Source organism: Paroedura picta, chromosome 3, assembly GCF_049243985.1.
Source record: "Paroedura picta isolate Pp20150507F chromosome 3, Ppicta_v3.0, whole genome shotgun sequence".
Taxonomy (NCBI): domain Eukaryota; kingdom Metazoa; phylum Chordata; class Lepidosauria; order Squamata; family Gekkonidae; genus Paroedura; species Paroedura picta.
This window is the reverse complement of record NC_135371.1, coordinates 174,304,062-174,327,047: the sequence shown is the minus strand read 5'-3', so window position 1 is coordinate 174,327,047 and position 22,986 is coordinate 174,304,062. Positions and strand designations below refer to the sequence as shown.

Genomic DNA, 22,986 nt, shown 5'->3' with positions numbered 1-22,986 from the left:
TTCATTCAAAAACCAGAAGAGCGTTTCTTGGTAGTCCTTCACAGAAACCCAGCTTCCCAAATACATTCCTAGAGCGTGGTCCTCATCCATGTAGAAGCCAAACCGCGCTCACAAGCCAGCTACCGTGCCTACCTTACAGGGTTGCTGTGAGGATAAAACAGAGGAGTTATGTAAACCACCCAGGGTCCCTGTAGGCAATTAAGGAAGGCAATAAATAAAATATTCTTTTAACGCTGGCTGCTGGCTCTCAAACCCGCACAATTTAGATAATGCATCATACGGCAGCTCAGGGAGGGAACAAAGTAATCTTTAATTATCATCACAAATCAGGGCGGGGTGGGAGAGTTGCTTATCTAATACGTTCACAATCAATAGAAAACACATGACCACAAAGAAGAGACAGGAAGAGAACAATGCAAAGTCGAAAGCCTCAGACCTGGTCCCAACACAACACCCACGTTCACCGACGTAAGGCACTGTTTCCACCCGTAAGGTCCACACCGATACAGTTTCCGAAGAGCCGCACCAGGACGGAGCAAGAGCTGCCTGGGTCCTTTGGAAGTTTCACATTCAACTGGTCGGGAGTGAGGGACAGGGGCTCTCAAAATCGGGGCTGTGAACCAAACATGAAGACTGGCCTCAGGCTTCCTTCAACCCTTCTACTCCGAATTTTTGGTCCCAAGAGGTAAATGGTGGCCAACGGCGAGCCAGAAATGACCTTTTGGTGACGGGGGCAAAGCCGCCCAGTTGGGGCTGACCTCCGACGGTCCCCGTTGGGTTTCCAAGGCACGCTTGAACCAGAGGTGGGGTTGCCCCAGCCTGCCTCTGCGTAGTGACCCTGCACGTCCTTAGTAGCTTCCCATCTCACTACTAACCAAGGCTGCCCCCTTTTTAGCTTAGTCTCCCAGATTTGGCAAAACTGGCCTAGTCTTCCAGGTCAGGGCAGAGGCAAACAGAGGTGGATTTGGTGCCACCTGCCTCTGCAGAGCAACCCTGGCTTTCCTTGGGGGTCACCCATCCAAGCATTAAGCAGGGCTGACTTCTGCTACTCACATGCCGTACTGATGGTGGCCAGGAGTTGGAAGCCAAGCAGGGTTGTTTCATGGATGGGAGACCACCAAGGAAGTCTCTGCAGGGGAAGGAGATGGCCAACCACCTCTGCTTCTCGCTGGCCTTAAGGGCCCCTTGTTGGGGGTCACTGAATATCATCAGCTCCTTGACAGCAACTTCGATTCACACAAGGGATCCAAAGTGGGATGCCAACCTCCAGCTTGGGGCCTGGCGTTCTCCTGGAATTACAATTGCTCTCCAGCAGTCAGAGATAGCTTCACCCTCCTGCTTTGGAGGCTGGGCCTGATGGCACGGTACCCCCTGAAGTCCCCTCCTCCTCTCTCGACTCGGCCTTCCCCTGGCTCCACCCTCAAATTTCCAGGAGTTGCTCCACAGAGAGGTGGCAACCCTAGTTCCAAGATGCGCCAGGAGATTCCCGGTTGCCTCGAGGAAGCTACAGCTCCCATCTTGTCGGAAGAGAATACGACACGGGGAACGAGGCTGGGAGAGGCGGTCCCTGGAGCAGAGAGAGACACTAGATGCTAGACAGCAAAAGCAGAATCAAGCCGGAGCGGGAGAAAAGAGCATTGGGCAAACCCAGTCGGAGGTCCAGGAACGGTCCACGGGGAAGGGGAAACGGAGGAGGATCCGTGCACAGCACTACCACTGCGGCTTGGTAAACAGCAAGCAGGCTCTCCCCTGCCCCAGCGGTAACCCAGGATGCCTCCCTGCTAATTGGACGGATTAACTGCTGCTCCCCTCGTCTTCGTCCAGCTCCTGCAGATCATCCATGATGAGGTCGTCGATGTCGAACTGGGCCAGGCTGCCCTGGCTCAAGCAGGTGGCCACGGTGGAGCCCGTGCTGACGTGCTGCTGGCAGGGATGGATGACCTTTGGCAAGCCCCGCTTCATCCGGCTCCGAGGGTGCACGCAGTGGGTCCCCGGAACGTGGGGCTCTAGGAAGGGGGAGGGAAGGACAGAAGGTTAGAGGAGCCAAGGACTTTGCTGCTGGACGCGGGAGGCCCCGTTTTGCCAGAATTTGGCACACAGCACAGCCAACCGAATCACCAGCGGCTTTGCTGGACAAGGCCCCACCCTCTTTTCATCTTTTAGCGATCCAGCAAGGTCATAGGATCATAGAGTTGGAAGGGACCTCCTGGGTCATCTAGTCCAACCCCCTGCACCATGCAGGACACTCCCAACCCTCTCGCTCATCCACTGTCACCTGCCACCCCCTGGAGCCTTCACAGGATCAGCCTCTCCGTCAGAAGGCTCTCCAGCCTCTGCTTAAAAATGTCAAAGATGGAGAACCCACCACCTCCCGAGGAAGCCTCTTCCACTGAGGAAGCGTTCTGACTGTCAGGAACTTCTTCCGGATGTTGAGACAGAATTTCTTTTGCATTAATTTCATCCCATTGGTTCTGGTCCGTCCCTCTGGGGCAAGAGAGAACAACTCTGCTCCATCCTCTACATGGCAGCCTTTTAAATACTTGAAGATGGCGATCAGATCCCCTCTCAGTTGCCTCCTCTCCAGGCTAAACAGGCCAAGCTCCCCCAACCTTTCCTCCTACATCCTGGTCTCCAAACCCCTCCCCATCTTTGTTGCCCTCCTCTGGACACGCTCCAGTTTGTCTACCTCCCTCTTCAACTGGGGTGCCCAAAACTGAACACAGGACTCCAAGTGAGGCCGAACCAGAGCAGAGTAAAGCAGTACCATCACCTAACGTAATCTGGACAATCCCACCTGTGCCTTGGCTACCGAGCACACAACAGACCCCGACACACCCTTCATTTGCATCATGTTTGATCTCACCTTTGCGGTTGTAGCAGTCCTCAGCGAAGCACGAATGTTGTTGCCGGGTCCGTGGTCCTGGGATCTTGCGTGGCGGAATGATGCGGATCGGGTATACGGGGGAATGGCAAATGTAGCAGGGAGACGGGGTCCCCATCTGAGCTAAGCCCCTGCAAAGCAAAGGGTCCCGTTACATGTCTGAGGTTCCCCTCCCCTCCACGAATTTTGATGACCTTATAAGGGAAACGATGATTGAGGTTTACACCATGATGCAATTTAGAATCATACAATCATAGAGTTGGAAGGGACCTCCTGGGTCATCTAGTCCAACCCCCTGCAAAATGCATGAAAATCACAACCCTCTCCTTCACCCACTGTCACCTGCCACCCCCTTGAGCCTTCACAGAATCAGCCTCTCCGTCAGAGGGCTCTCCAGCCTCTGTTTAGACACCTCCAAAGATGGAGAACCCACCACCTCCCGAGGAAGCCTGTTCCACTGAAGAACCGCTCTGACTGTCAGGAACTTCTTCCGGATGTTTAGGTGGAATTTCTTTTGAATTAATTTCATCCCATTGGTTCTGGTCTGTCCCTCCGGGGCAAGAGAGAACAACTCTGCTCCATCCTCTACAGGGCAAATACTTGAAGATGGTTCTCAGATCCCCTCTCAGTCACCTCCTCTCCAGGCTAAACAGACCGAGCTCCCCCAACCTTTCCTCCTGCGAGAGAAGATGGTACTTGAAGGCCAAGAGTGGGAGGGTTTCTGGAGTTCTGGCCCCCGCTGGTAGACCTCCTGATGGCCCCTGGGTGGACTGGGTGGGCCTCTGACCTGATCCAACATGGCTTCTCTTCTGTTCTTATTCTTTTTTACTATCTCTGCTCTCACCCAAAGCTCGAGCCCCATCACCTTTCAAAAGGTCTCCATGAAACAACGCAAACTCCACAAGGTCTTTTCTTACCCCGGGATTCTGTGCAAAGCTACAATAATGAACAGGACTCCTACGCTCCTGATAGGTGGGTATCGCTCTCTCTAGATTTAAACAGAAGACCGGGAGAGTTTTAATGGGGATGTACTATCCTCAGATCTCTTCTTTTAATGGGTCAAAAGCTTTTGGGTCAATGGGGGGGTTGTTCTGGGGCTGGAACCGTAAAGATGCCTCAATGCTCGGCCAAGATGGAGGTTCGCTTGGTGAAGGGCCACATCTGCTGGTGAGCCCAGGTGGGGGATGCTGCTGAGCCTGTTTCTCCAGCTGACTGTGTTTTGTGGCTGGCGCTTCCCCCTCGTCAGGAGCAGACCTTTCCCCGCTCCATTAATATTAATCTGCCCCCAGGGACTAGCCCATGAAAAACCCATTAATAACATAAAAACAAAGCGATTCCTAATGGAATAAAGGGCCTATAATTAAAAGTGCTGATTAAACTTAAGTTGAAATATGACTCTAATTAAACCCTCCCAGATTAAACAAAAAATAAAAGCCATTCATATCTGCTGAGATAGTCGCAGGTCGGGAGAACATAATATCTGCTGTTAAGATAAGGTAATAAAATAGTTCTAAAATATAAATTTGATAAGCGTTTCCCTGGTTTGGGGAATATTTGGGAGACTTGCAGCTGAGGGGGGCTGTGTTGGGGTGGGGAGAGGAGGATGTAAGACTGGACCCCCCTCGGTTTTCTCCTGGGGGACTGATCTGTGTTGTCCAGAAATGCAGTTGTAATTCGGGGCGATCGCCCGAATTCACCTGGAAGCTTGAGTTCCGTATGCTTTTCAGAACACAGGAGGGGGCCCTGCTTCCAAAAAGCCGAGAACCGCTTCTCTCGATGCCCCAAATGTGGTGTTTCCGGGGTGCCCCGGAGTGGCCAAAAGGAACCTGAAGCCCCCCACCGCCTCCTCCCAGGAGCCCCCAACCGCGGCTTCTCACTTGAAGGTTCGTCCGCAATTCGAGCAGTGGAATTCGCCGGTGCCCCACATCTTATCAGCCGGCACTGGGTCGTAGCGGGCCTTGCACCGGTGGCAACGGGAAACCTGTAGGGGATGTCACAGGAGACGTTTGAGAGACCCCCAAATCCCAGCCCCCACCTCAACACCAAGTAAGGGTTACTCCGTATGCAACAGGACCCCATTTGCCTCCTACCAGGCGTCCCTTAGATCCTAGAATCATGGAGTTGGAAGGGACCTCCAGGGTCATCTAGTCCAACCCCCTGCAGAATGCAGGAAATTCACAGCTACCAGTCTGCAGACTGATAAGATGGGGGATAAAAGCACAGGACTGCCGGGGTGGAGACGGACCCCAAACTATCGCACTCCAGCCGTTTGTCTCTTGAAGGGGAAATAGAGCAGCATCCCACCCGCCTCACAGGGTGTCTGTTGAGGGGAGAGGAAGGGAAAGGGGTTTGTAAGCCACTTTGAGATTCCTTTGAGTAGCGAAAAGCGGGATATAAGAAACCAGCTCCTCTTCTTTGTGACTAAAAGGGCCCGGCGTCTCACCTCCACACGCAGACACACACCTGCTTCCGCTTTGGGACGCGACGCCACCACATCGCATCGCAGCGCTGGCAGGAGAACTGGCAGTCCGAGGGAGGGATGAGGTTGTCTTGGGCGTTGTTGAACATGCGGACGTTCCTCTCCGTCAAAGGCAGCACTTTCAGCTGGCGAGCCACGTCCTGGGCGCAGAGCAAACGAGGAGCGGGTGAGTCTTTCCGACTTTTACAAGGCAGTGACTTTACAAATGTGTTTGGTTACATTTCCTGGGCCTAAACTGTGAATTTAATTTTTAAAATACATTTTAAAAAAATCACCGAGTCCTTGAATGCACCTTGAATGGAATTTTTAAAATTTGTTTAAAAAAAAATACATTTTATGTATTTTATCTATGATGTAAGCCGCCTTGACCTCCATTAAAAAAGTAAGGCATCCGGTAAACATCTGAAATAAATGAGTAAATAAAATTCCAGAAATAGTCCTGCTGCAAACTGCAAGGCATGTGTTCCAGAGCAATCAATTACCTTTAAAGACAAACCATGTCATACTGTCTAGAAGGCAGGCGTACGGACAGAGTGGGTGTTCTAATTGGGCCTCTTACTGGCCAAATCTGTGCTGGAATAAGGTCTTTCTACTTTATCATTTTCCTGTTTTTTCAGTGTGGAGGTGGTGGTTCTGTTTTGCGTGCCTTTTGCCCCCTCTGGTGGTCACTTTGAAACTGCACCAATTTATTTCCAGCATATCTCCCTGTAGGTTTAGACTGCAGGCTTTTAAAGGGCCACTGTAATATCGAATCACCCACTAGGGGGGGCACAAGCCCACTGACTAGAAGATGGTGGTTATGCCATATAAATTGGGCTCTAAGGCCATGATCAATGTGGGGCACTTCCTCTCTGGTCTGTTGTATTCTCCCCCCTGCTAAAAGCCAATTTAGATCAGACCAGTTCATGAAAGGTGTTGCTCCTACCCATACCCACAAAAATTTCCAAGCTCACCTGGATTTTTTGGTCATTTTTAGGGTCGTTCTTTGGTTTCTGCAAAGGGAATAAATAAAGTCAGGACGTGCACGGAGGCCTAAAGGAGAGTTGTCTCCAGCACAAAACGTTGGCTGGGCATCTCCTCCTTCTGTTCTGAATAACCTTTCTTCCCGTTCTGCAGGATGTCTGCCCAGACATTCTTTACAATCAAGGCCAGATGTCAAAACAAAACATCAGAAGCCGCTCCTGCTGAGCAATGTTCCGCACACACACCCCCTCCACCTCCGCCCCAACAGCTGGGTTGGCTCTGTTAATCTAGCACAGGGGTGGCCAAACACTCCAGAGGTCCATGGACTACAATTCCCATGAGCCCCTGCCGGCATTGATGAAATTCAGAATTACAAACTGGGTAAAGAACGCCATATTTTGAAAAGTCAGTGTGGCACGGTGGTTAAAGGTTTGAATCCCCTGCCACGGGAAGCTTGCTGGGCAGCTCCAGGCCCCTCACGTGCTCTCTGCCTAACCTGCCTCACAGGGTTGTTGTGAGGAAAAAACCAGAGGAAAGTTGTACAGAGTGAGCCACTTTGAGTTCCCACTGGGGGAGGAAGTCAGGCCAGAAATAAAATAAATACATTAGATGTCTGGCTTTAATTATTCACAGCACGCTTCTCTTGGCACCCTTGACAACCGCACAAAGCTGGAAGGGGCCACCAAGGGACATCCAGTCCAGCCTCCCACCATCCCCTCCCCACCCTGCTTCTCATTGACTGCCACTCAGGGCTACTAACCTTTAAACTGGTCCCTCGAATTGTCCCTTGGCTGCCTGATCTGCTGCAAATGCCAGGTGATGTGACTGACCGCCAAGGTACCCAAGTTTTCTACTCCCCAGTTCTACACATTAAGCCTTTATCAAAGGGACAGATGTACCACCTCCCCCCCCTGCATCCCCAGCCAGTGGGCGACCCCTTCTCTGTGTCCCACTCCTCCGTCCATCACCTGTTTCTTCTGCTCCTCTTCTTTCTTCAGTTTGTCTATCAGTTTCTGGAAAGAAAAGGAAAAGGGTTGGGAGCGGCTGCTGGGCCAGTGCAGCCTGTTGGCAATAAGGTAAAGGTAAAGGTATCCCCTGTGCAAGCACCAGGTCACGTCTGACCCTTGAGGTGACGCCCTCCAGCGTTTTCATGGCAGACTCAGTACGGGGTGGTTTGCCAGTGCCTTCCCCAGTCATTACCGTTTACCCCCCAGCAAGCTGGGTCCTCATTTTACCGACCTCAGAAGGATGGAAGGCTGAGTCAACCTTGAGCCGGCTGCTGGGATCGAACTCCCAACCTCATGGGCAGAGCTTTCAGACTGCATGTCTGCTGCCTTACCACTCTGCGCCACTGATGGCAATATTGGGCCACAAAATAAGAGAAATATACAGATGAGGACACATTGGACTTAACTCGTTTTCACACTGTAAATCCCCCTTCATCATTCGTTTGTTCATTCGATTTGTAAGACCACCCTGCTCAACAATTTACAATTTACGATAATTAAGACATTATAAACGGTAACATTCAGAACCGTTACAAATTTATAAACACTGTAGCTGAAGAACAAAAAGTGCATCCTAGCGCTTCAACTGCCAACCCCTGCGGCTTTTCAACCTCTGTACAATAATAGTTGGGCGGGGCCTTACCAAAGCCACCAGGTCGTTGGCCAGATCCTGCTCGTCTTCTACTCACAGGAGACGTGAGTAGTTTAAAAAATTTATAAACACTGTAGCTGAAGAACAAAAAGTGCATCCTAGCGCTTCAACTGCCAACCCCTGCGGCTTTTCAACCTCTGTACAATAATAGTTGGGCGGGGCCTTACCAAAGCCACCAGGTCGTTGGCCAGATCCTGCTCGTCTTCCTCCTCTATATCTAAGGGGGAAAACAGAACAGACTGGATGTGATTCTGCTAGAAGAAACGGAGGTGTGGAATTCTGCAACAAAGGAAGCTCAATATTATGGTCGGGAAAAGAAAACAATTGATGAAAAACAACCAGTTCTGGGTGGTTTTTATTCCTTTACATTTTCCCACTAATTTGCTTTAGAAAGTTGCCTCAAGGGAGGGCAGTATATAAATATAAATAAATAAATTCTTCTTTTCCTCTCATCGTTCAGAGATTATGCAATCTGATCCAGGGTTGCTGGCCACCAGGTGGAGACTGCAGATCTCCCAGAATTACAGGTGATCTCCTGAGTACTTTATGTTGACAGGCTTTTGTTTTAATATTTCCCCCCAAAACACTTCAGTACGCTTTCTTTCAAGTATTCCCTGACTCGTTTGGTTTCCAGAAGGCTGGGGCACTCTATCCGGAACCCAAACCGCTTCTCTAAATGCACCAGTACTCTTCTTGAGTTTTTAACTGACTCTGGAGGTTTCTACAGGGAGTTTCTAACTACACCAGACCCGGGATCTCTGCACTCCTCACTGTTTAACTAGGTAGGGAATTTTCTTTTTCTAGAAGTTGTACCCCCTTTCCTTGGCCTGAATGGGAGTCTCCATCAACTTCCCAAACTCCCTTCCCAGTAGTTCTCTGTCTGTGTTCAACCACTCTCAGCCAAGGCTGAAATCAGACTCTCTCCAGTCGAGGCAGAAATCTGACTCTCTCCTCAGCATGCAGCTCTCTCAAGTCTTTCTTCACTCAACTGATGCTAACTAACCTATCAGATCTCTTGTAACATCCTGTCCCTCAAGGCTCTCTAGCTCTCCAAAGAATAAAAAGTGCAACCCGTCACCGCCTGGTTCAATAGAAGACAGCTTCATGTGCCCACATCCCATGCGCCCATGGACCTAAGCCACTTTCTGTCCCCACTCAGAAGCAAGGTGCGGTATAAGCAATGCCCCTTCCCAACCAACACACACAACATTCCTGATCACACACAAAGGCCCGACTCACCTGACTCTATCTGGTCCTTGCAAAGAATTATGCGCTTGCAGGCCAAATCATGATTGTTGGCTAACTGCCGCATCAAGACCACGGCATCCTTGATGGTCACCTTCCCATAGAACTTCTCCCGCAGCCGACGGACACTTTTCTCCAGCTGCCCCGAAAGGGAGAGATGGTGGTCAGTGATTGAGAATAATGACGTTGAGTTAAGCCCAGTTATCTTTTTCTTTCATCTCTGTCCCTCCTGGAGCTAATGTCCTAGCCTCATTCAGTCCTCACATCATAGAATCATGGAATCAAAGATCATGGAATCTTAGAATCACAGAATCATAGAGTTGGAAGGGGCCATCTAGTCCAGCCCCCTGCTCAATGCAGGATCAGCCCTAAGCATCCTAAAGCGTCCAAGAAAAGTGTGTATCCAACCTTTGCTTGAAGACGGCCAGTGAGGGGGAGCTCACCACCTCCTTAGGCAGCCTGCTGAACTACTCTGACTGTGAAAATTTTTCCCCTGATATCTAGCCTATATCGTTGTATCATGGTGGAGTGGTTAAGAGCGGAAACTTCTAATCTGGCAAGCCGGGTTTGATTCCCCGCTCCTCCTCCACATGCGGCCAGCTGGGAGACCTTGGGCCAGTGACAGTCCTTATAGGGGTGTTCTGACTGAGCAGTCCTGTCAGAGCTCTCTCAGCCTCCCCGACCTCACAGGGTGTGTTGTGGGGAGATTCAAGGGGATAGCTGTGTTGGCCTGAAGTAGCCCAACAAAATTTGAGTCCAATGAGACCTTTAAGACCAACAAAGATTTATTCAAGGCGTGAACTTTCGTGTGCATGCACATTTCCTTAGACAATGGAACGGGGTTCATAAGTGTATCGATACAAAGAAAAATTAGTGGCAAATTAGCAAACAGCATCGTAAATCCAAATGTGCAGTATGACAATTCTTTGCTAGAAAAGCCAGCCAGTTCTGCGATTTCAATTGTCGTTCACAAAAAACATCGGGGCAATAAGAATGTCAGGGTTAGTGATTAAGGGCAGATACTTTCCCAGTTGTGAAAGGAAGTAATTAAAAGCGACTGGTTGTTAGCTCCGGCCATCTCCACCCGACCACGGAGGCAAACCCACAAGAGACAAGCCCTCCTGAGTCTGTTATCCTGTCCCAAGAAAACAGAGTTAAGATTCTAAATACCATGACATACTTATGCCCCAAATAATGATATTTGGGGGGGGACAATAGGCTAGTATTTGGATGGGAGACCACCAAGGAAGGCCAGGGTTGCTATGCAAAGGCAGGCAATGAAAACTGCTCCTTGCCTTGACTGGATGGGCCAGGCCAGCCTGCACTAGTCAGATCTCAGGGTCAACCCCGGTTAGGCCCTGGATGGGGGACCACCAGGGAAGTCCAGGGTCGCTGTGCAGAGCCAGGCAAGGGCAAACCCACCTCCATAAGCCTCTTGCTGTGAACTTGCTAGCCCGGATTAAGCCCGCCTCGGGCTGGTAGTTGGATGGGAGACCCCCTAGGAAGCCCAGAGTCATGATGCAGAGGCAAGAAAGGGGAATCCGCCTCTGAATGTTCCTTCTCTGAGAACCCTACGGGGTGGCCATAATTCCTCTGTGACTTGACGGCAAATACGACGATGGCCACGGACTTGGGTATTTAGAGACGAGCAAACGCTCCCTCCCCTCGGCACCCCACTGCTGTCCTTCTTGCAGGGAAATCTAATTGGGGAAGGCTGCCCAGAAACCATGCAGCTGCTCTTTCCCCAAAACAAATTAAAGACAGCAGCCCCTTGGGGGAGAGACTCGGTGACTGCAAAACAGAGACACCTTTCCTTGGCAGTGGGCGGTCACGAGGCACCCAAGGCAGCTGGGAATTCATCGAGACAACCTCCGGGTGCTTGCACCAGAACTCCCCAAGGGATCCTCCCCCAACCCCCCAAACGTCGCCCTCCTGATACCATTTGCTCAAGGTAAACATGGCCCTGAGCCACTCCGCCATCTCATCCTGACAAAGGATCAGAGGGAAAGAGCCAAAATCTCCCTGAAGCAGTCAGGCATAAAATTTGCAACAGAAACCAGGAGACCCCCTTCCTGCGGATGATTTTTCTGCACCCGAGGGATCTCTTTCTTGGGCCTCTTTTGCTGATACCAGCTGATACCATTTTGCCTTCCTGTTACAGAGGCAGGCACGCAGCTGTGGCTCTTTGGATCGAGACTGACTTGAGCTTGGGCATTGCTGGTTCTGGTTCTGTGCAGATAAACTCGTATTTCTAACTTGTGCAGCCCTTTAGAACTCTAAAAAGTTCTGTGTCGTAAGATCCAAATTAAGCCACACGATGCCATATGATAATTCTTTGCTAAAACAGCTAATCACTCCTTTTGAGTTCAGTTGTAGTTCACAAAAACGTTGGAGGAATAGTCTGAGGAAGAGTGCTTGCACTCAAAAGCTCACGCCTTGAATAAATTTTGTTGGTCTTAAAGGTGGCACTGGACTCTGATTTTGTTGTTCTGATTCAGACCAACACGGCTACCCATTTGAATCTTTAGAACTCTGGGGGGGGGGGGGCCTGGAAGGGTTTCCCAAATGGGTGGGAGTTAATTAATTTGTAATACATTTTTTACTTTGTTAAAAATTTACTGGGTGATGTGACTGTATAAGGTCATGTCGACCTGCCCCCCCCACACACAGGTGGGTGTGTCCACAGCTCTGCTCCCCAACCATATTCTGAGGTTTTTCGGAGCCTGAAGAATGTTTCGGGGGTTTCTCAACAGTAAAAAAGAAAAAAAAAGAGAGAGAAAGACTTGGCCTAGAGCTTTCAAGACGCTTCCTGCTTTCAGCTGTTTTCGCTAGAGCTGCCAACTTCTACGCAGATGACAAAGAGAATCCCGCACTGCAGCCACCTGTCTCTAAGTGACGTGGCCAGCCCTGCTCCAAAACAAACCCTCTTCTTCTAGCTCTAGAGAGCGGTCAGCTGGCTGGCACTTTGATGCTGCTTCTGGGCCGCGTTGCTCAAGTTTCCTGCTGTTTGCTCAACACCCAGTTCCCTCCTTGCTACCAGTTCTGCAGCCCTGAAATGGATGGATGTCCCAGGCTAGGCTGCTCTCAGCAGGGCTCGGAAGCTAAGCAAGGTCAGCCCTGCTGGGTAGGGGGGACGGGAGCCCACCGAAGAAGGCCAAGGGTTGCTGGGCAGAGGCAGGCACCTCTGTTAGTCCCTTGTCTTGTGGACACTACAGGGTGGTCGTCACCCAGCTATGACTCAACAGGGCTTTCAAGCAGAACTTTTGCCCCTTCTCAGCAAAACACGACAATGATGCTTTAAAATTCTTTTTTTCTCTCGGGCCTCCGATCGGCTTCCCATCCACAGCCTTCTCTAAATCCCTCCCTGCCTGATTGTGAAGCTGAGCCGCACCACCAGTCCCCGCGCATTGCGCATGAAGCACGCCTGGGTCTCCCCGATTCCTTAACAACAATTTTCTAAGCAGTCAAGAGGAGCAGTATTGCATGCCCAAGCTCCTGTTTATCCTGCAACGTTGAATGGGAGGGCGGGAGAATCAGTGCGCGGGAAGGAGGACAGGACCCTTCCCGTGATCTCTGCTGGTCTACCTGCAGCTTTTGCCCAAATCCTTTGCTCCTGTTTGTGTTCAAAGAGCCCAAGGAATCCAAATAATGAGAAGAGGTGGGGGGGGGGATCTGCAAGGCAGAGTAAGAGTGTGCACACACACATACAAAGCAGAGCAAAAGAGTGTGTGCGCGCACACACACACACCGGCTGGTTTGGTGACGTGCGAATCACAAAATGCGAAGCTCCCGGTGATACATAAAAACTATCCAAGATGCGGCGCTCACAATAAAGTGTCAAAACTGTCACAAACCACCACACTGTCCAAGGCCACGATTCAATCCTGTGTGCGCATCCGCACATGTGTGAACGAAAAGAAAGCGAATCAAAAAATTATTTTGGCAGCAGTTACCACGACAGCACAAGGATCTTAACTCTGCGCCCGTAAGAATATCCGAAGAGCCCTGCTGGATCACCCCAACAGGAGGGCAGATTGTTGCTCAGGAGTAATGCCAGTGGTTGCTGATGAAAGACAGGGAGACTTAGTCCAGTTTGAGCTAAATGCCCATGGAACGGCTTATCCAATCTACACTTGCTTTGGCTAAATAATGGAGCCCTGACATTTCTGTAAATATTTCTGTTTATGATCAAAGGTTTTTCACAGTGATTTGGAACCAGGAAACACAAGATATGGATAGTGATTTATTTCACAGTACATTTGTTTGCAGAGTCATTACTATTTACACACGGAACTGTTTGTTTTGGGATACTTTCGTTTTCTCCGAAACTCTGGATGAGAAAGCCTGTATTAGACCAATAGGCCGTCTTGTCCAGCATCCTGTCTCACAAAGAGGACAAGAACAGGGCAGAGAGGCTGAGGCCTTCCTAAGACCCTCAGAAGAGCCCTGCTGGGTCAGGCCAGGGAGGGTCCCTCCAGTCCAGCCTCCCGTCTCACCCAGGGGCCAGCCAGTTCCTCTGCAGGGCCAGCCACAGGGCAGAGAGGCCGAGGCCTTCCCCTGAGAAGAGCCTCAGAAGAGCCCTGCTGGGTCAGGCCAGGGAGGGTCCCTCCAGTCCAGCCTCCCGTCTCACCCAGGGGCCAGCCAGTCCCTCAGCAGGGCCAGCCACAGGGCAGAGAGGCCGAGGCCTTCCCCTGAGAAGACCCTCAGAAGAGCCCTGCTGGGTCAGGCCAGGGAGGGTCCCTCCAGTCCAGCCTCCCGTCTCACCCAGGGGCCAGCCAGTTCCTCTGCAGGGCCAGCCACAGGGCAGAGAGGCCGAGGCCTTCCCCTGAGAAGACCCTCAGAAGAGCCCTGCTGGGTCAGGCCAGGGAGGGTCCCTCCAGTCCAGCCTCCCGTCTCACCCAGGGGCCAGCCAGTTCCTCTGCAGGGCCAGCCACAGGGCAGAGAGGCCGAGGCCTTCCCCTGAGAAGACCCTCAGAAGAGCCCTGCTGGGTCAGGCCAGGGAGGGTCCCTCCAGTCCAGCCTCCCGTCTCACCCAGGGGCCAGCCAGTTCCTCTGCAGGGCCAGCCTCAGGGCAGAGAGGCCGAGGCCTTCCCCTGAGAAGACCCTCAGAAGAACCCTGCTGGGTCAGATCAGGGAGGGTCCCTCCAGTCCAGCCTCCCCTCTCACCCAGGGGCCAGCCAGTTCCTCTGCAGGGCCAGCCACAGGGCAGAGAGGCCGAGGCCTTCCCCTGAGAAGACCCTCAGAAGAGCCCTGCTGGGTCAGATCAGGGAGGGTCCCTCCAGTCCAGCCTCCCGTCTCACCCAGGGGCCAGCCAGTTCCTCTGCAGGGCCAGCCACAGGGCAGAGAGGCCGAGGCCTTCCCCTGAGAAGACCCTCAGAAGAGCCCTGCTGGGTCAGATCAGGGAGGGTCCCTCCAGTCCAGCCTCCCGTCTCACCCAGGGGCCAGCCAGTCCCTCTGCAGGGCCAGCCACAGGGCAGAGAGGCCGAGGCCTTCCCCTGAGAAGACCCTCAGAAGAACCCTGCTGGGTCAGATCAGGGAGGGTCCCTCCAGTCCAGCCTCCCCTCTCACCCAGGGGCCAGCCAGTTCCTCTGCAGGGCCAGCCACAGGGCAGAGAGGCCGAGGCCTTCCCCTGAGAAGACCCTCAGAAGAGCCCTGCTGGGTCAGATCAGGGAGGGTCCCTCCAGTCCAGCCTCCCGTCTCACCCAGGGGCCAGCCAGTTCCTCTGCAGGGCCAGCCACAGGGCAGAGAGGCCGAGGCCTTCCCCTGAGAAGACCCTCAGAAGAGCCCTGCTGGGTCAGGCCAGGGAGGGTCCCTCCAGTCCAGCCTCCCGTCTCACCCAGGGGCCAGCCAGTTCCTCTGCAGGGCCAGCCACAGGGCAGAGAGGCCGAGGCCTTCCCCTGAGAAGACCCTCAGAAGAGCCCTGCTGGGTCAGATCAGGGAGGGTCCCTCCAGTCCAGCCTCCCGTCTCACCCAGGGGCCAGCCAGTCCCTCTGCAGGGCCAGCCACAGGGCAGAGAGGCCGAGGCCTTCCCCTGAGAAGACCCTCAGAAGAACCCTGCTGGGTCAGATCAGGGAGGGTCCCTCCAGTCCAGCCTCCCGTCTCACCCAGGGGCCAGCCAGTCCCTCTGCAGGGCCAGCCACAGGGCAGAGAGGCCGAGACCTTCCCCTGAGAAGACCCTCAGAAGAGCCCTGCTGGGTCAGGCCAGGGAGGGTCCCTCCACTCCAGCCTCCCATCTCACCCAGGGGCCAGCCAGTTCCTCTGCAGGGCCAGCCACAGGGCAGAGAGGCCGAGGCCTTCCCCTGAGAAGACCCTCAGAAGAGCCCTGCTGGGTCAGGCCAGGGAGGGTCCCTCCAGTCCAGCCTCCCGTCTCACCCAGGGGCCAGCCAGTTCCTCTGCAGGGCCAGCCACAGGGCAGAGAGGCCGAGGCCTTCCCCTGAGAAGACCCTCAGAAGAGCCCTGCTGGGTCAGGCCAGGGAGGGTCCCTCCAGTCCAGCCTCCCGTCTCACCCAGGGGCCAGCCAGTTCCTCTGCAGGGCCAGCCACAGGGCAGAGAGGCCGAGGCCTTCCCCTGAGAAGACCCTCAGAAGAGCCCTGCTGGGTCAGGCCAGGGAGGGTCCCTCCACTCCAGCCTCCCGTCTCACCCAGGGGCCAGCCAGTTCCTCTGCAGGGCCAGCCACAGGGCAGAGAGGCCGAGGCCTTCCCCTGAGAAGACCCTCAGAAGAGCCCTGCTGGGTCAGGCCAGGGAGGGTCCCTCCAGTCCAGCCTCCTTTGTGAACATGAGTGGGTTCCTTCACAATTGGTGTCAACAACCAGGGCTTTTCAGAAAGGAAAATATTGAAAACATTGCCCAGTACAGATTGGCTCTGAAGGAACAATTTGTACCCCTGGGTCTTATTGTCCTGGAAACTCTCCAAACAGACCATGGCTCAATTCAGATGTCATACCAAGGCATGGCTTGCAACACCTTCGTGGGGCTTGGTGCAGCGTCTGAACTAGCAAACCACGGTTGACTGTGTTCTGGCAAAGCAGAACCAGAGGCTGCCTGGTCAAGAAAACCGTGGTTTGCAACTCACCACCGTTTGGCGAGATGCCCAAACTCCAGTCCCCAAAAATATACAGGAATTGTCCAGGTTATTCCAAATCAGTAAGGGATCTTTTTATTTCTACTTTTTATAAAGATTCAAACAGGTTCCTAGGTAAATTAGCCTAGCTAATTAGGACCCTAGAGCCTCTTGTGGTGTAGAGTGGTAAGGCAGCAGTCACGCAGTCTACAAGCTCTGCCCATGAGGCTGGGAGTTCAATCCCGGCAGCCGGCTCAAGGTCGACTCAGCCTTCCATCCTTCCGAGGTCGGTAAAATGAGGACCCAGCTTGCTTGCAGGGGGGTAAACGGTCATGACTGGGGAAGGCACTGGCAAACCACCCCGTATTGAGTCTGCCATGAAAACGCTGGAGGGCGTCGCCCCAAGGGTCAGACATGACCGGTGCTTGCACAGGGGATACCTTTACCTTTAATTAGGACCCAAAAGCATGATGAGCTGAGAGCCCAAGTGATAACTAATATGGAGCAGTGAAAACATTGTGAAGGACCATGATCACTCAGGAAATTTGGGGAAACGGGATATAATTTACCTAGGAATTACCTAGGAAGAAATAAAAAGATCCATTTTTTATTTGGAATAGCCTGGAGAATTCCTGTATATTTTTTGGGATTGGAGTTACCAAAAGGAATTGACGGTTCGCTTGGAGATGCCCAAACTGCCAGGCCAAAGTTATAATCTATTCTCTGCCTCCTGAGAGGAGATGGGAGGAACCTGGAGAGCCCCGAGAACTGAAAGGGTAGAAAATGAAGAGAAGCAGCTGTCAAAAACTGGCCACGTAGTAGGTTGAGTAGCTCAGACCGTAGTTTGGATCCCATACATCCTACATACAGGTCAATACTCTCGGGGGGGGGGGGAGACCTTGATGCATGGAAGTTTATACCACAATATATGTGCTCCTCTTCAAGGCACTACAGATCTCTTTTTGCTAAAACAGACGGACACAGCTCTACGGATCAGAAAACCTTGCCAGGGACGAAAACAGAATTATGTTGGGGGCCAGGGGTGCGGAATGGCATGGTACAGCTGACCTCATCAGGCCTCAAAAGCTAAAAAGTCATTACTTTTGATGAGAGACCACCAAGGAAGACTCTGCAGAGGAAAACAGTGTCGAACCACTTGGTGCTTCTCGCTTGACTCAAAAAGCCCTGCTGGTTGGAAGCTAAGTTGGGCTGATGTTTGGATGGTAGACCACCAAGGAAGCATGAAATTGGGGTCACTGTGAGTCGGCAGGTAGATGTGAGTGTCCTGCATTGTGCAGGGGGTTGGACTAGATGACTCTGGCGGTCCCTTCCAACTCTGTGATTCTGCGACTCTGCAGAGGAAGGCCATGACCAACCACCTCTGCTTCTTGCTTGTCTTGAAAGCCCCTGCCTGGGGTCACCATAAGTTAGAAGCCAAGAAGGGTTAATACTTGAAAGACAGACCACCAAGGAAGGCTCTGCAAAGGAAGGCAAGGGCAGACCCCCTCTGCTTCTCCCTCGCCTAACCCAATATAGCATTTCAGCGCTATAGCAGCACCATTTAGATGCCCAACTCCATTAACACAGCAGAAATCCACTGTCTGAAACCCCCACCACTGTATCAACAACAAATTACATTCAGTTTTGAATGCTCATGTGAAGATCTTCACAGGCAGAAACAGCCTGGAGGAATTCCAGGGGAGAGATGAGGGTGAAAGAGTCCAGAGTTCTCTGGCTCATGAAAGTTCATCCGCGAATCAATGTTGTTAGTTCTGTTTTATTTTGCCAAAATCGATGATAACGCAGTCGCATGTTGTCCACCCCGCCCCCCAAAGGTCAGTGGCCCAATCTTTGCATGCAGGATATCTAGGAGACAGGTAGATGAAGCCCCAAATGCACAGCAAGCATCGACCGTCTTGCTCAGCGTAGCAACTCACCCACTAGGGATGCCAGCCTGCAGGTGGGACCTGGAGATCCCCTGGTTTTACAGCTCCTCTCCAGGTGACGGGGATTGGTCCCCCTGGAGAAAAAGGCTGCTTCTGAGGGGGGGGGACTGGCATACCTATCACCCACCCACCCAAAAATGGTTTGTAGGGGTAGAAAGGGTTTGGGTCACAGGTAAGAGGGAGTCTCAAAGCAGTTTACAATCGCCCTCCCTTCCTCTCCCCACCACAGACACCCTGTGAGGGAGGTGGGGCGGAGAGAGCTCAGAGAGAACTGCTCTGTGAGAACAGCTGTGAGAGGACTGAGACCAGCCCAAGGTCACCCAGCTGCCGGCATGTGGAGGAGCAGGGAATCCAACCCGGATTTCATTTCATTTCATTTTCATTTCATCCATTTTAATCGCAGTCTTTAAGAGTGTGCGTCAAAACACAAATCACTCATGTTTCCATATTATGTCTGAAGAAGGAGAGTTTTGACTCACCAAATTGTCGGAACCTGTAATGTGAATGCTTCAAAATCATATGAAGAATATCCTCCAGGGGTATTGGGGGAGATATTAGGCACTTCCTGGTATTTTCAGCACCTCTCCTCCCGGATTCCCGCCGGAACAACAGTTAGTCCAGGGGTAGTCAAACTGCGGCCCTCCAGATGTCCATGGACTACAATTCCCAGGAGCCCCTGCCAGCGAATGCTGGCAGGGGCTCCTGGGAATTGTACTCCATGGACATCTGGAGGGCCGCAGTTTGACTACCCCTGAGTTAGTCAGTTAGGACTCTCTCTCCTCTCTTCCTTACAGTGGTTTCTCTCCTGAATAAAACTCTTTCGTTCTTTAAGCAGCTGGTGCTGCATCCCCTCCTTTGCATATTTAAACTCTGCCAACAGAAAGCTGATATCCTTGTTGTGCCCGTCTGGTCCTTTAGCATGCTGTATGCAGCTAGGATTTATTTATTTATCGCATGGCATGTGTGTAATGTAGCCAGGAGCTCCTGAGATTGTCTGGCAGCCAAGCAAGAGACATTTGGAGGAGATTTGCCATTGCCTGCCTCCACGTCACGGCATGTCCCTGCATGTCCTTGGCCTGCATGTCCATGGGCCTGCATAGCTAGCAAGATCTGATGGCGTCGCGCCTACCCGGGGTATCCAGTTCGGGATGCTGTATGCTCATTTACTCTCTACCAGTCTACAATACGTGTGGACTGGGCACTTCCATTTCAAAGGATCTAAAGAAGAGAGTGTGCACGGAAAAGCTTACGCCTCAAATAAAACTTAGTTGGTCTTAAAGGTGCCTCTGGGCTCGAACTCTGCTCTGAATCTCCTGTTGGTCACAAACCTTCACGAGTCAATGGGTCATTCCCGGACACCTCGGCCTGCCCCAGCCGAAAACAACCCCTTCACAGGACGAAGCTACATTTCTGTCAACCGTCAGCCGAAAAAGCTCGCTTAGCCAATATGTTGCTCACCGGAGGACGGTGGATCTATAGGGCAGGCCATCATCCGGGCGGCATCCTGAGGACAACCAGCCCCAGCGTGACACAGAACTTGCCCAAAGGACTTGGCTCAGAGATCAAAAGACACCGAGGACGTCTCCTCCAAGTGCCTCAACAAGACGAAAATGGTGGTGCCAGAGGATGTAGCCGTGGCCACAGGTATAGAGATCTTTTGCAGAGCGTGCAAAAGGGAGCTCCTCCACCAGGCATTTGCTTGAGGCTGACAGATTCGGAACATCTGCTGGTCCCCCCTCAGACGTCCTTCCATGCCTGAACAATTTGATTTCCCAGCATCGTTGTTCTTCAAGTTGTGTTGCCATTGTTACTGATAGATTGTTGTGATGTTCTATTGAAAAGATGCTATAAACCAGGGGTGGTCAAACTGCAGCCCTCCAGATGTCCATGGACTACAATTCCCAGGAGCCCCTGCCAGCAAATGCTAGCAGGGGCTCATGGGGATTGTAGTCCATGGACATCTGGAGGGACGCAGTTTGACTACCCCTGTTATAGACTGTTATAATGTTCCATGCAAATTTATAAAGGATGATTAGGCAGAAGCATGCAGGATAAGTGTACTAGCCATGGGGATGGGAGAGAACCTCCACATTCAGAGGCACTAATCCCCTGGTCTGGCCCAGCAGGGCTCTTCTGAGGTTCTCCTCTGCCCTGTCGCTGGCCCTTCAGAGGGACTGGTCGGCCTCTGCGTGGGACGGGAGGCTGGACCGGGTGGACCACTGAGGCCAACATAAGAACATAAGAGAGTCTGACCAGGCTCTCTCTGGTCCAGCCTCCCGTCTCATGCAGAGGCCAACCAGTCCCTCTGGAGAACCAAGAACAGGGCAGAGAGACCTTCATGAGAACCTCAGAAGAGCCCTGCTGGGTCAGACCACTGGCCCACCTAGTCCAGCCTCCCGTCCCCCAGAGCGGCCACCCAGTTCCTCTGGAGGGCCAGCCACAGGGCAGAGAGACCCTCAGAAGAGCCCTGCGGGGTCAGACCAGGGAGGGTCCGTCTGGTCCAGCCTCCCGTCTCACCCATGCGCCTGCCAAAGAGGCTGAGGCGGCTCTGTGCATCTCAGGTGGACTGCCCCTGACTGTGGAGGCTCCCCACCACCCCACTGTGGCTGGCATCCCTTTTCCCAGTCTTCTCCTCCGAGACTCTCCCATCCCGTCCGCGGACCCGGCTCCCTGGCCGAGGCTGGCCGGCCGGCCGACCCCCGTGCGCCCCTGCTGCGCTGCGCTGCGCCGCCCGCCTACCTCCAGCTCCTCGTGCCGGTCGCGGTGCATGGCGCTGCGGGCGGGCGGGCGAGGGGCGCCGCGGCGGAGAACTGCCTGCGCCGCTCGCTGCGCCCCGACCTGGCCGGGGGCGGGCCCAGGAAGGCCGCGGCTGCTTTCGCTTTCGCTCTCGCTCTCGCTCCGGCCGCCCGGAGCCCTTCGCGCCCGCAGGAAAGAGGCTGGCGGCGGGCGGGAGGGAGGGAGGGAGGGCAGCCCGGCGTCCAACCGGTGCAGCTCGGCGAGCCGCACCGGTTGGATGTCTGCCTCTTCGCGCGCCGGAAGGCAGACAAACAGCGCGGTGTGTTTTCGTGCTTACCACGGCGTGCAACCCATGGGGGTTTGTTGCAAACGTTAAAGCCAGATAAGCGATGCAAAGAGGATACAAAAGTATCCGCAGCCAGCCCTCGACGCAAGGGATGCGGGTAGATGCAACGAAATGTTCTAAAGAAGCATCTCCCAACTCATTGAGGGGCGCCTTCAAAGAGTCTCCTTGGTGATTTAATTTCTCGAACCGGTGCTTCATCTCACAGCCGGTGCTCCGAGGGTGTGGGTCATGAAGTTTTCATGCCACTTCTTCAGATTTGAATATATGTATATCCCGAGCATTCAGATTAAGTATTGTCTCATCCAGAACTCCTCTAATGGTTTAACTGGAAAAGCACTGGGAGCTGATAAAAAATGGGAGACGTTTTGTATGTCAGAGGCTACACTGAAATTGAATAAGAAGTGTATGTATGTATGTATGTATGTGCAGAAGGGGGACGGCAGGGACCTCAGTGGGGTCCAAGGCCACAGAGTGCCCCCTCCCAAGCAGCCCTTTCCTCCAGGGGAACTGATCTCTGCAGTCTGGAGAGGAGCTGGAATTCCAGGGGATCCCCAGGCCCCACCTGGAGGCTGGCATCCCTGACCCTCAGGGGGGTCCAAGGCCACAGAGTCCCCCCTCCCAAGCAGCCCTTTCCTCCAGGGGAACTGATCTCTGCAGTCTGGAGAGGAGCTGGAATTCCAGGGGATCCCCAGGCCCCACCTGGAGGCTGGCATCCCTGACCCTCAGTGGGGTCCAAGGCCAGAGTCCCCCTCCCAAACAGCCCTTTTCTCCAGGGGAACTGATCTCCAGTCTGGAGAGGAGCTGGAATTCCAGGGCATCCCCAGGGATCCCTACACTTAAGCATCTTATCTAGCTCCCCTGTGGCTGCCCTCCTCAGTCCGACCCTCCATCTACTCTCTTGGTTACAATCTCCCTTTGAGCTGACAACCTCAACGTTGTGTCATTCTCCAGCGGCATTACATTTGTAGCTGTCTGCAGCTAAGTCCTGGTTAAAAGGAAAGGGTGTTTTCCAGCCTGCCAGTTAGCAACTGCTTGGGTGGCCTGGGCCAGTCCTATACTCTTGGCTTAATCTACTTTACGGGGTTGTTCTAACACAAAAGAGAAGGACATAAGCCTCTTTGGGACAGGTACGGTGTGAAGGAAGCCAACTAGCAATTTTCTCTCTTTGCCTGCTCCCCCACTCTCCCAACAACCTTGCAAGGGAGGCTAGGCTGAGGGCAGAAAGACTTACCTAGGCGGCTTCACTGCAAAGTATGATTAGAACCCAGATCTCACCAGCAGTCTGAACATTCCATCCTCTTCACTGGGGTTCTCCAACGTGATGCCCCCAAGGAAACCTTTTAGGAGGTGGAAGGGGTCATTGGAATGCAGGGCTTGTTATCAGCTGCCCTCATTCAAATGAAAGGAGAGCTGTTTCTTTATAGCCCAGTTTTTGCTATCTGATGGAGTCCCAAAGGAGCTCACAAACCTTTCTCTTCCTCTCCCTACAACGGACATCCTGTGAGTTAGGTGGGGCCGAGAGAGCTCTGAGAGGACTGCTCTGTCACAGCAGCTCTAAGAGGACTGTGACTAGCCAAAGGTCACCCTGCTGGCTGCCTGTGGAGGAGTGGAGAATCGAATCCAGTTCTCCAGGCTAGAGGCCGCCGCTCTTTAACCACTACACCACGCTGG

At 52.9% G+C, this 22,986-nt stretch overlaps 1 protein-coding gene across 1 annotated transcript; it reads right to left on the bottom strand.

The window, feature by feature from the left end:
* Positions 1 to 291: 291 nt before the first annotated feature.
* SHFL (shiftless antiviral inhibitor of ribosomal frameshifting) lies at positions 292 to 21,254 on the bottom strand. The gene is made up of 9 exons (XM_077329754.1): positions 20,973 to 21,254; positions 9,222 to 9,366; positions 8,150 to 8,199; positions 7,292 to 7,336; positions 6,314 to 6,352; positions 5,345 to 5,500; positions 4,759 to 4,862; positions 2,864 to 3,012; positions 292 to 2,006 (listed from the first exon to the last, which is right to left on the bottom strand). The coding sequence occupies exons 1-9, from the start codon at positions 21,000 to 21,002 to the stop codon at positions 1,795 to 1,797; spliced, it is 930 nt and encodes a 309-aa protein (XP_077185869.1). The 5' UTR covers positions 21,003 to 21,254; the 3' UTR covers positions 292 to 1,794.
* Between the last annotated feature and the right edge of the window lie 1,732 nt (positions 21,255 to 22,986).

Bases quoted from the DNA above. Each gene is read 5' to 3' on its own strand.
- SHFL (XM_077329754.1), bottom strand. From the start codon at position 21,002: ATGCACCGCGACCGGCACGAGGAGCTGGAG. The intron at 9,367-20,972 runs GTAGGCGGGCGG...CTTTCGGGGCAG, and splicing joins ACCGGCACGAGGAGCTGGAG to CTGGAGAAAAGTGTCCGTCG. The intron at 8,200-9,221 runs GTGAGTCGGGCC...TTTCCCCCTTAG, and splicing joins CAAGGACCAGATAGAGTCAG to ATATAGAGGAGGAAGACGAG.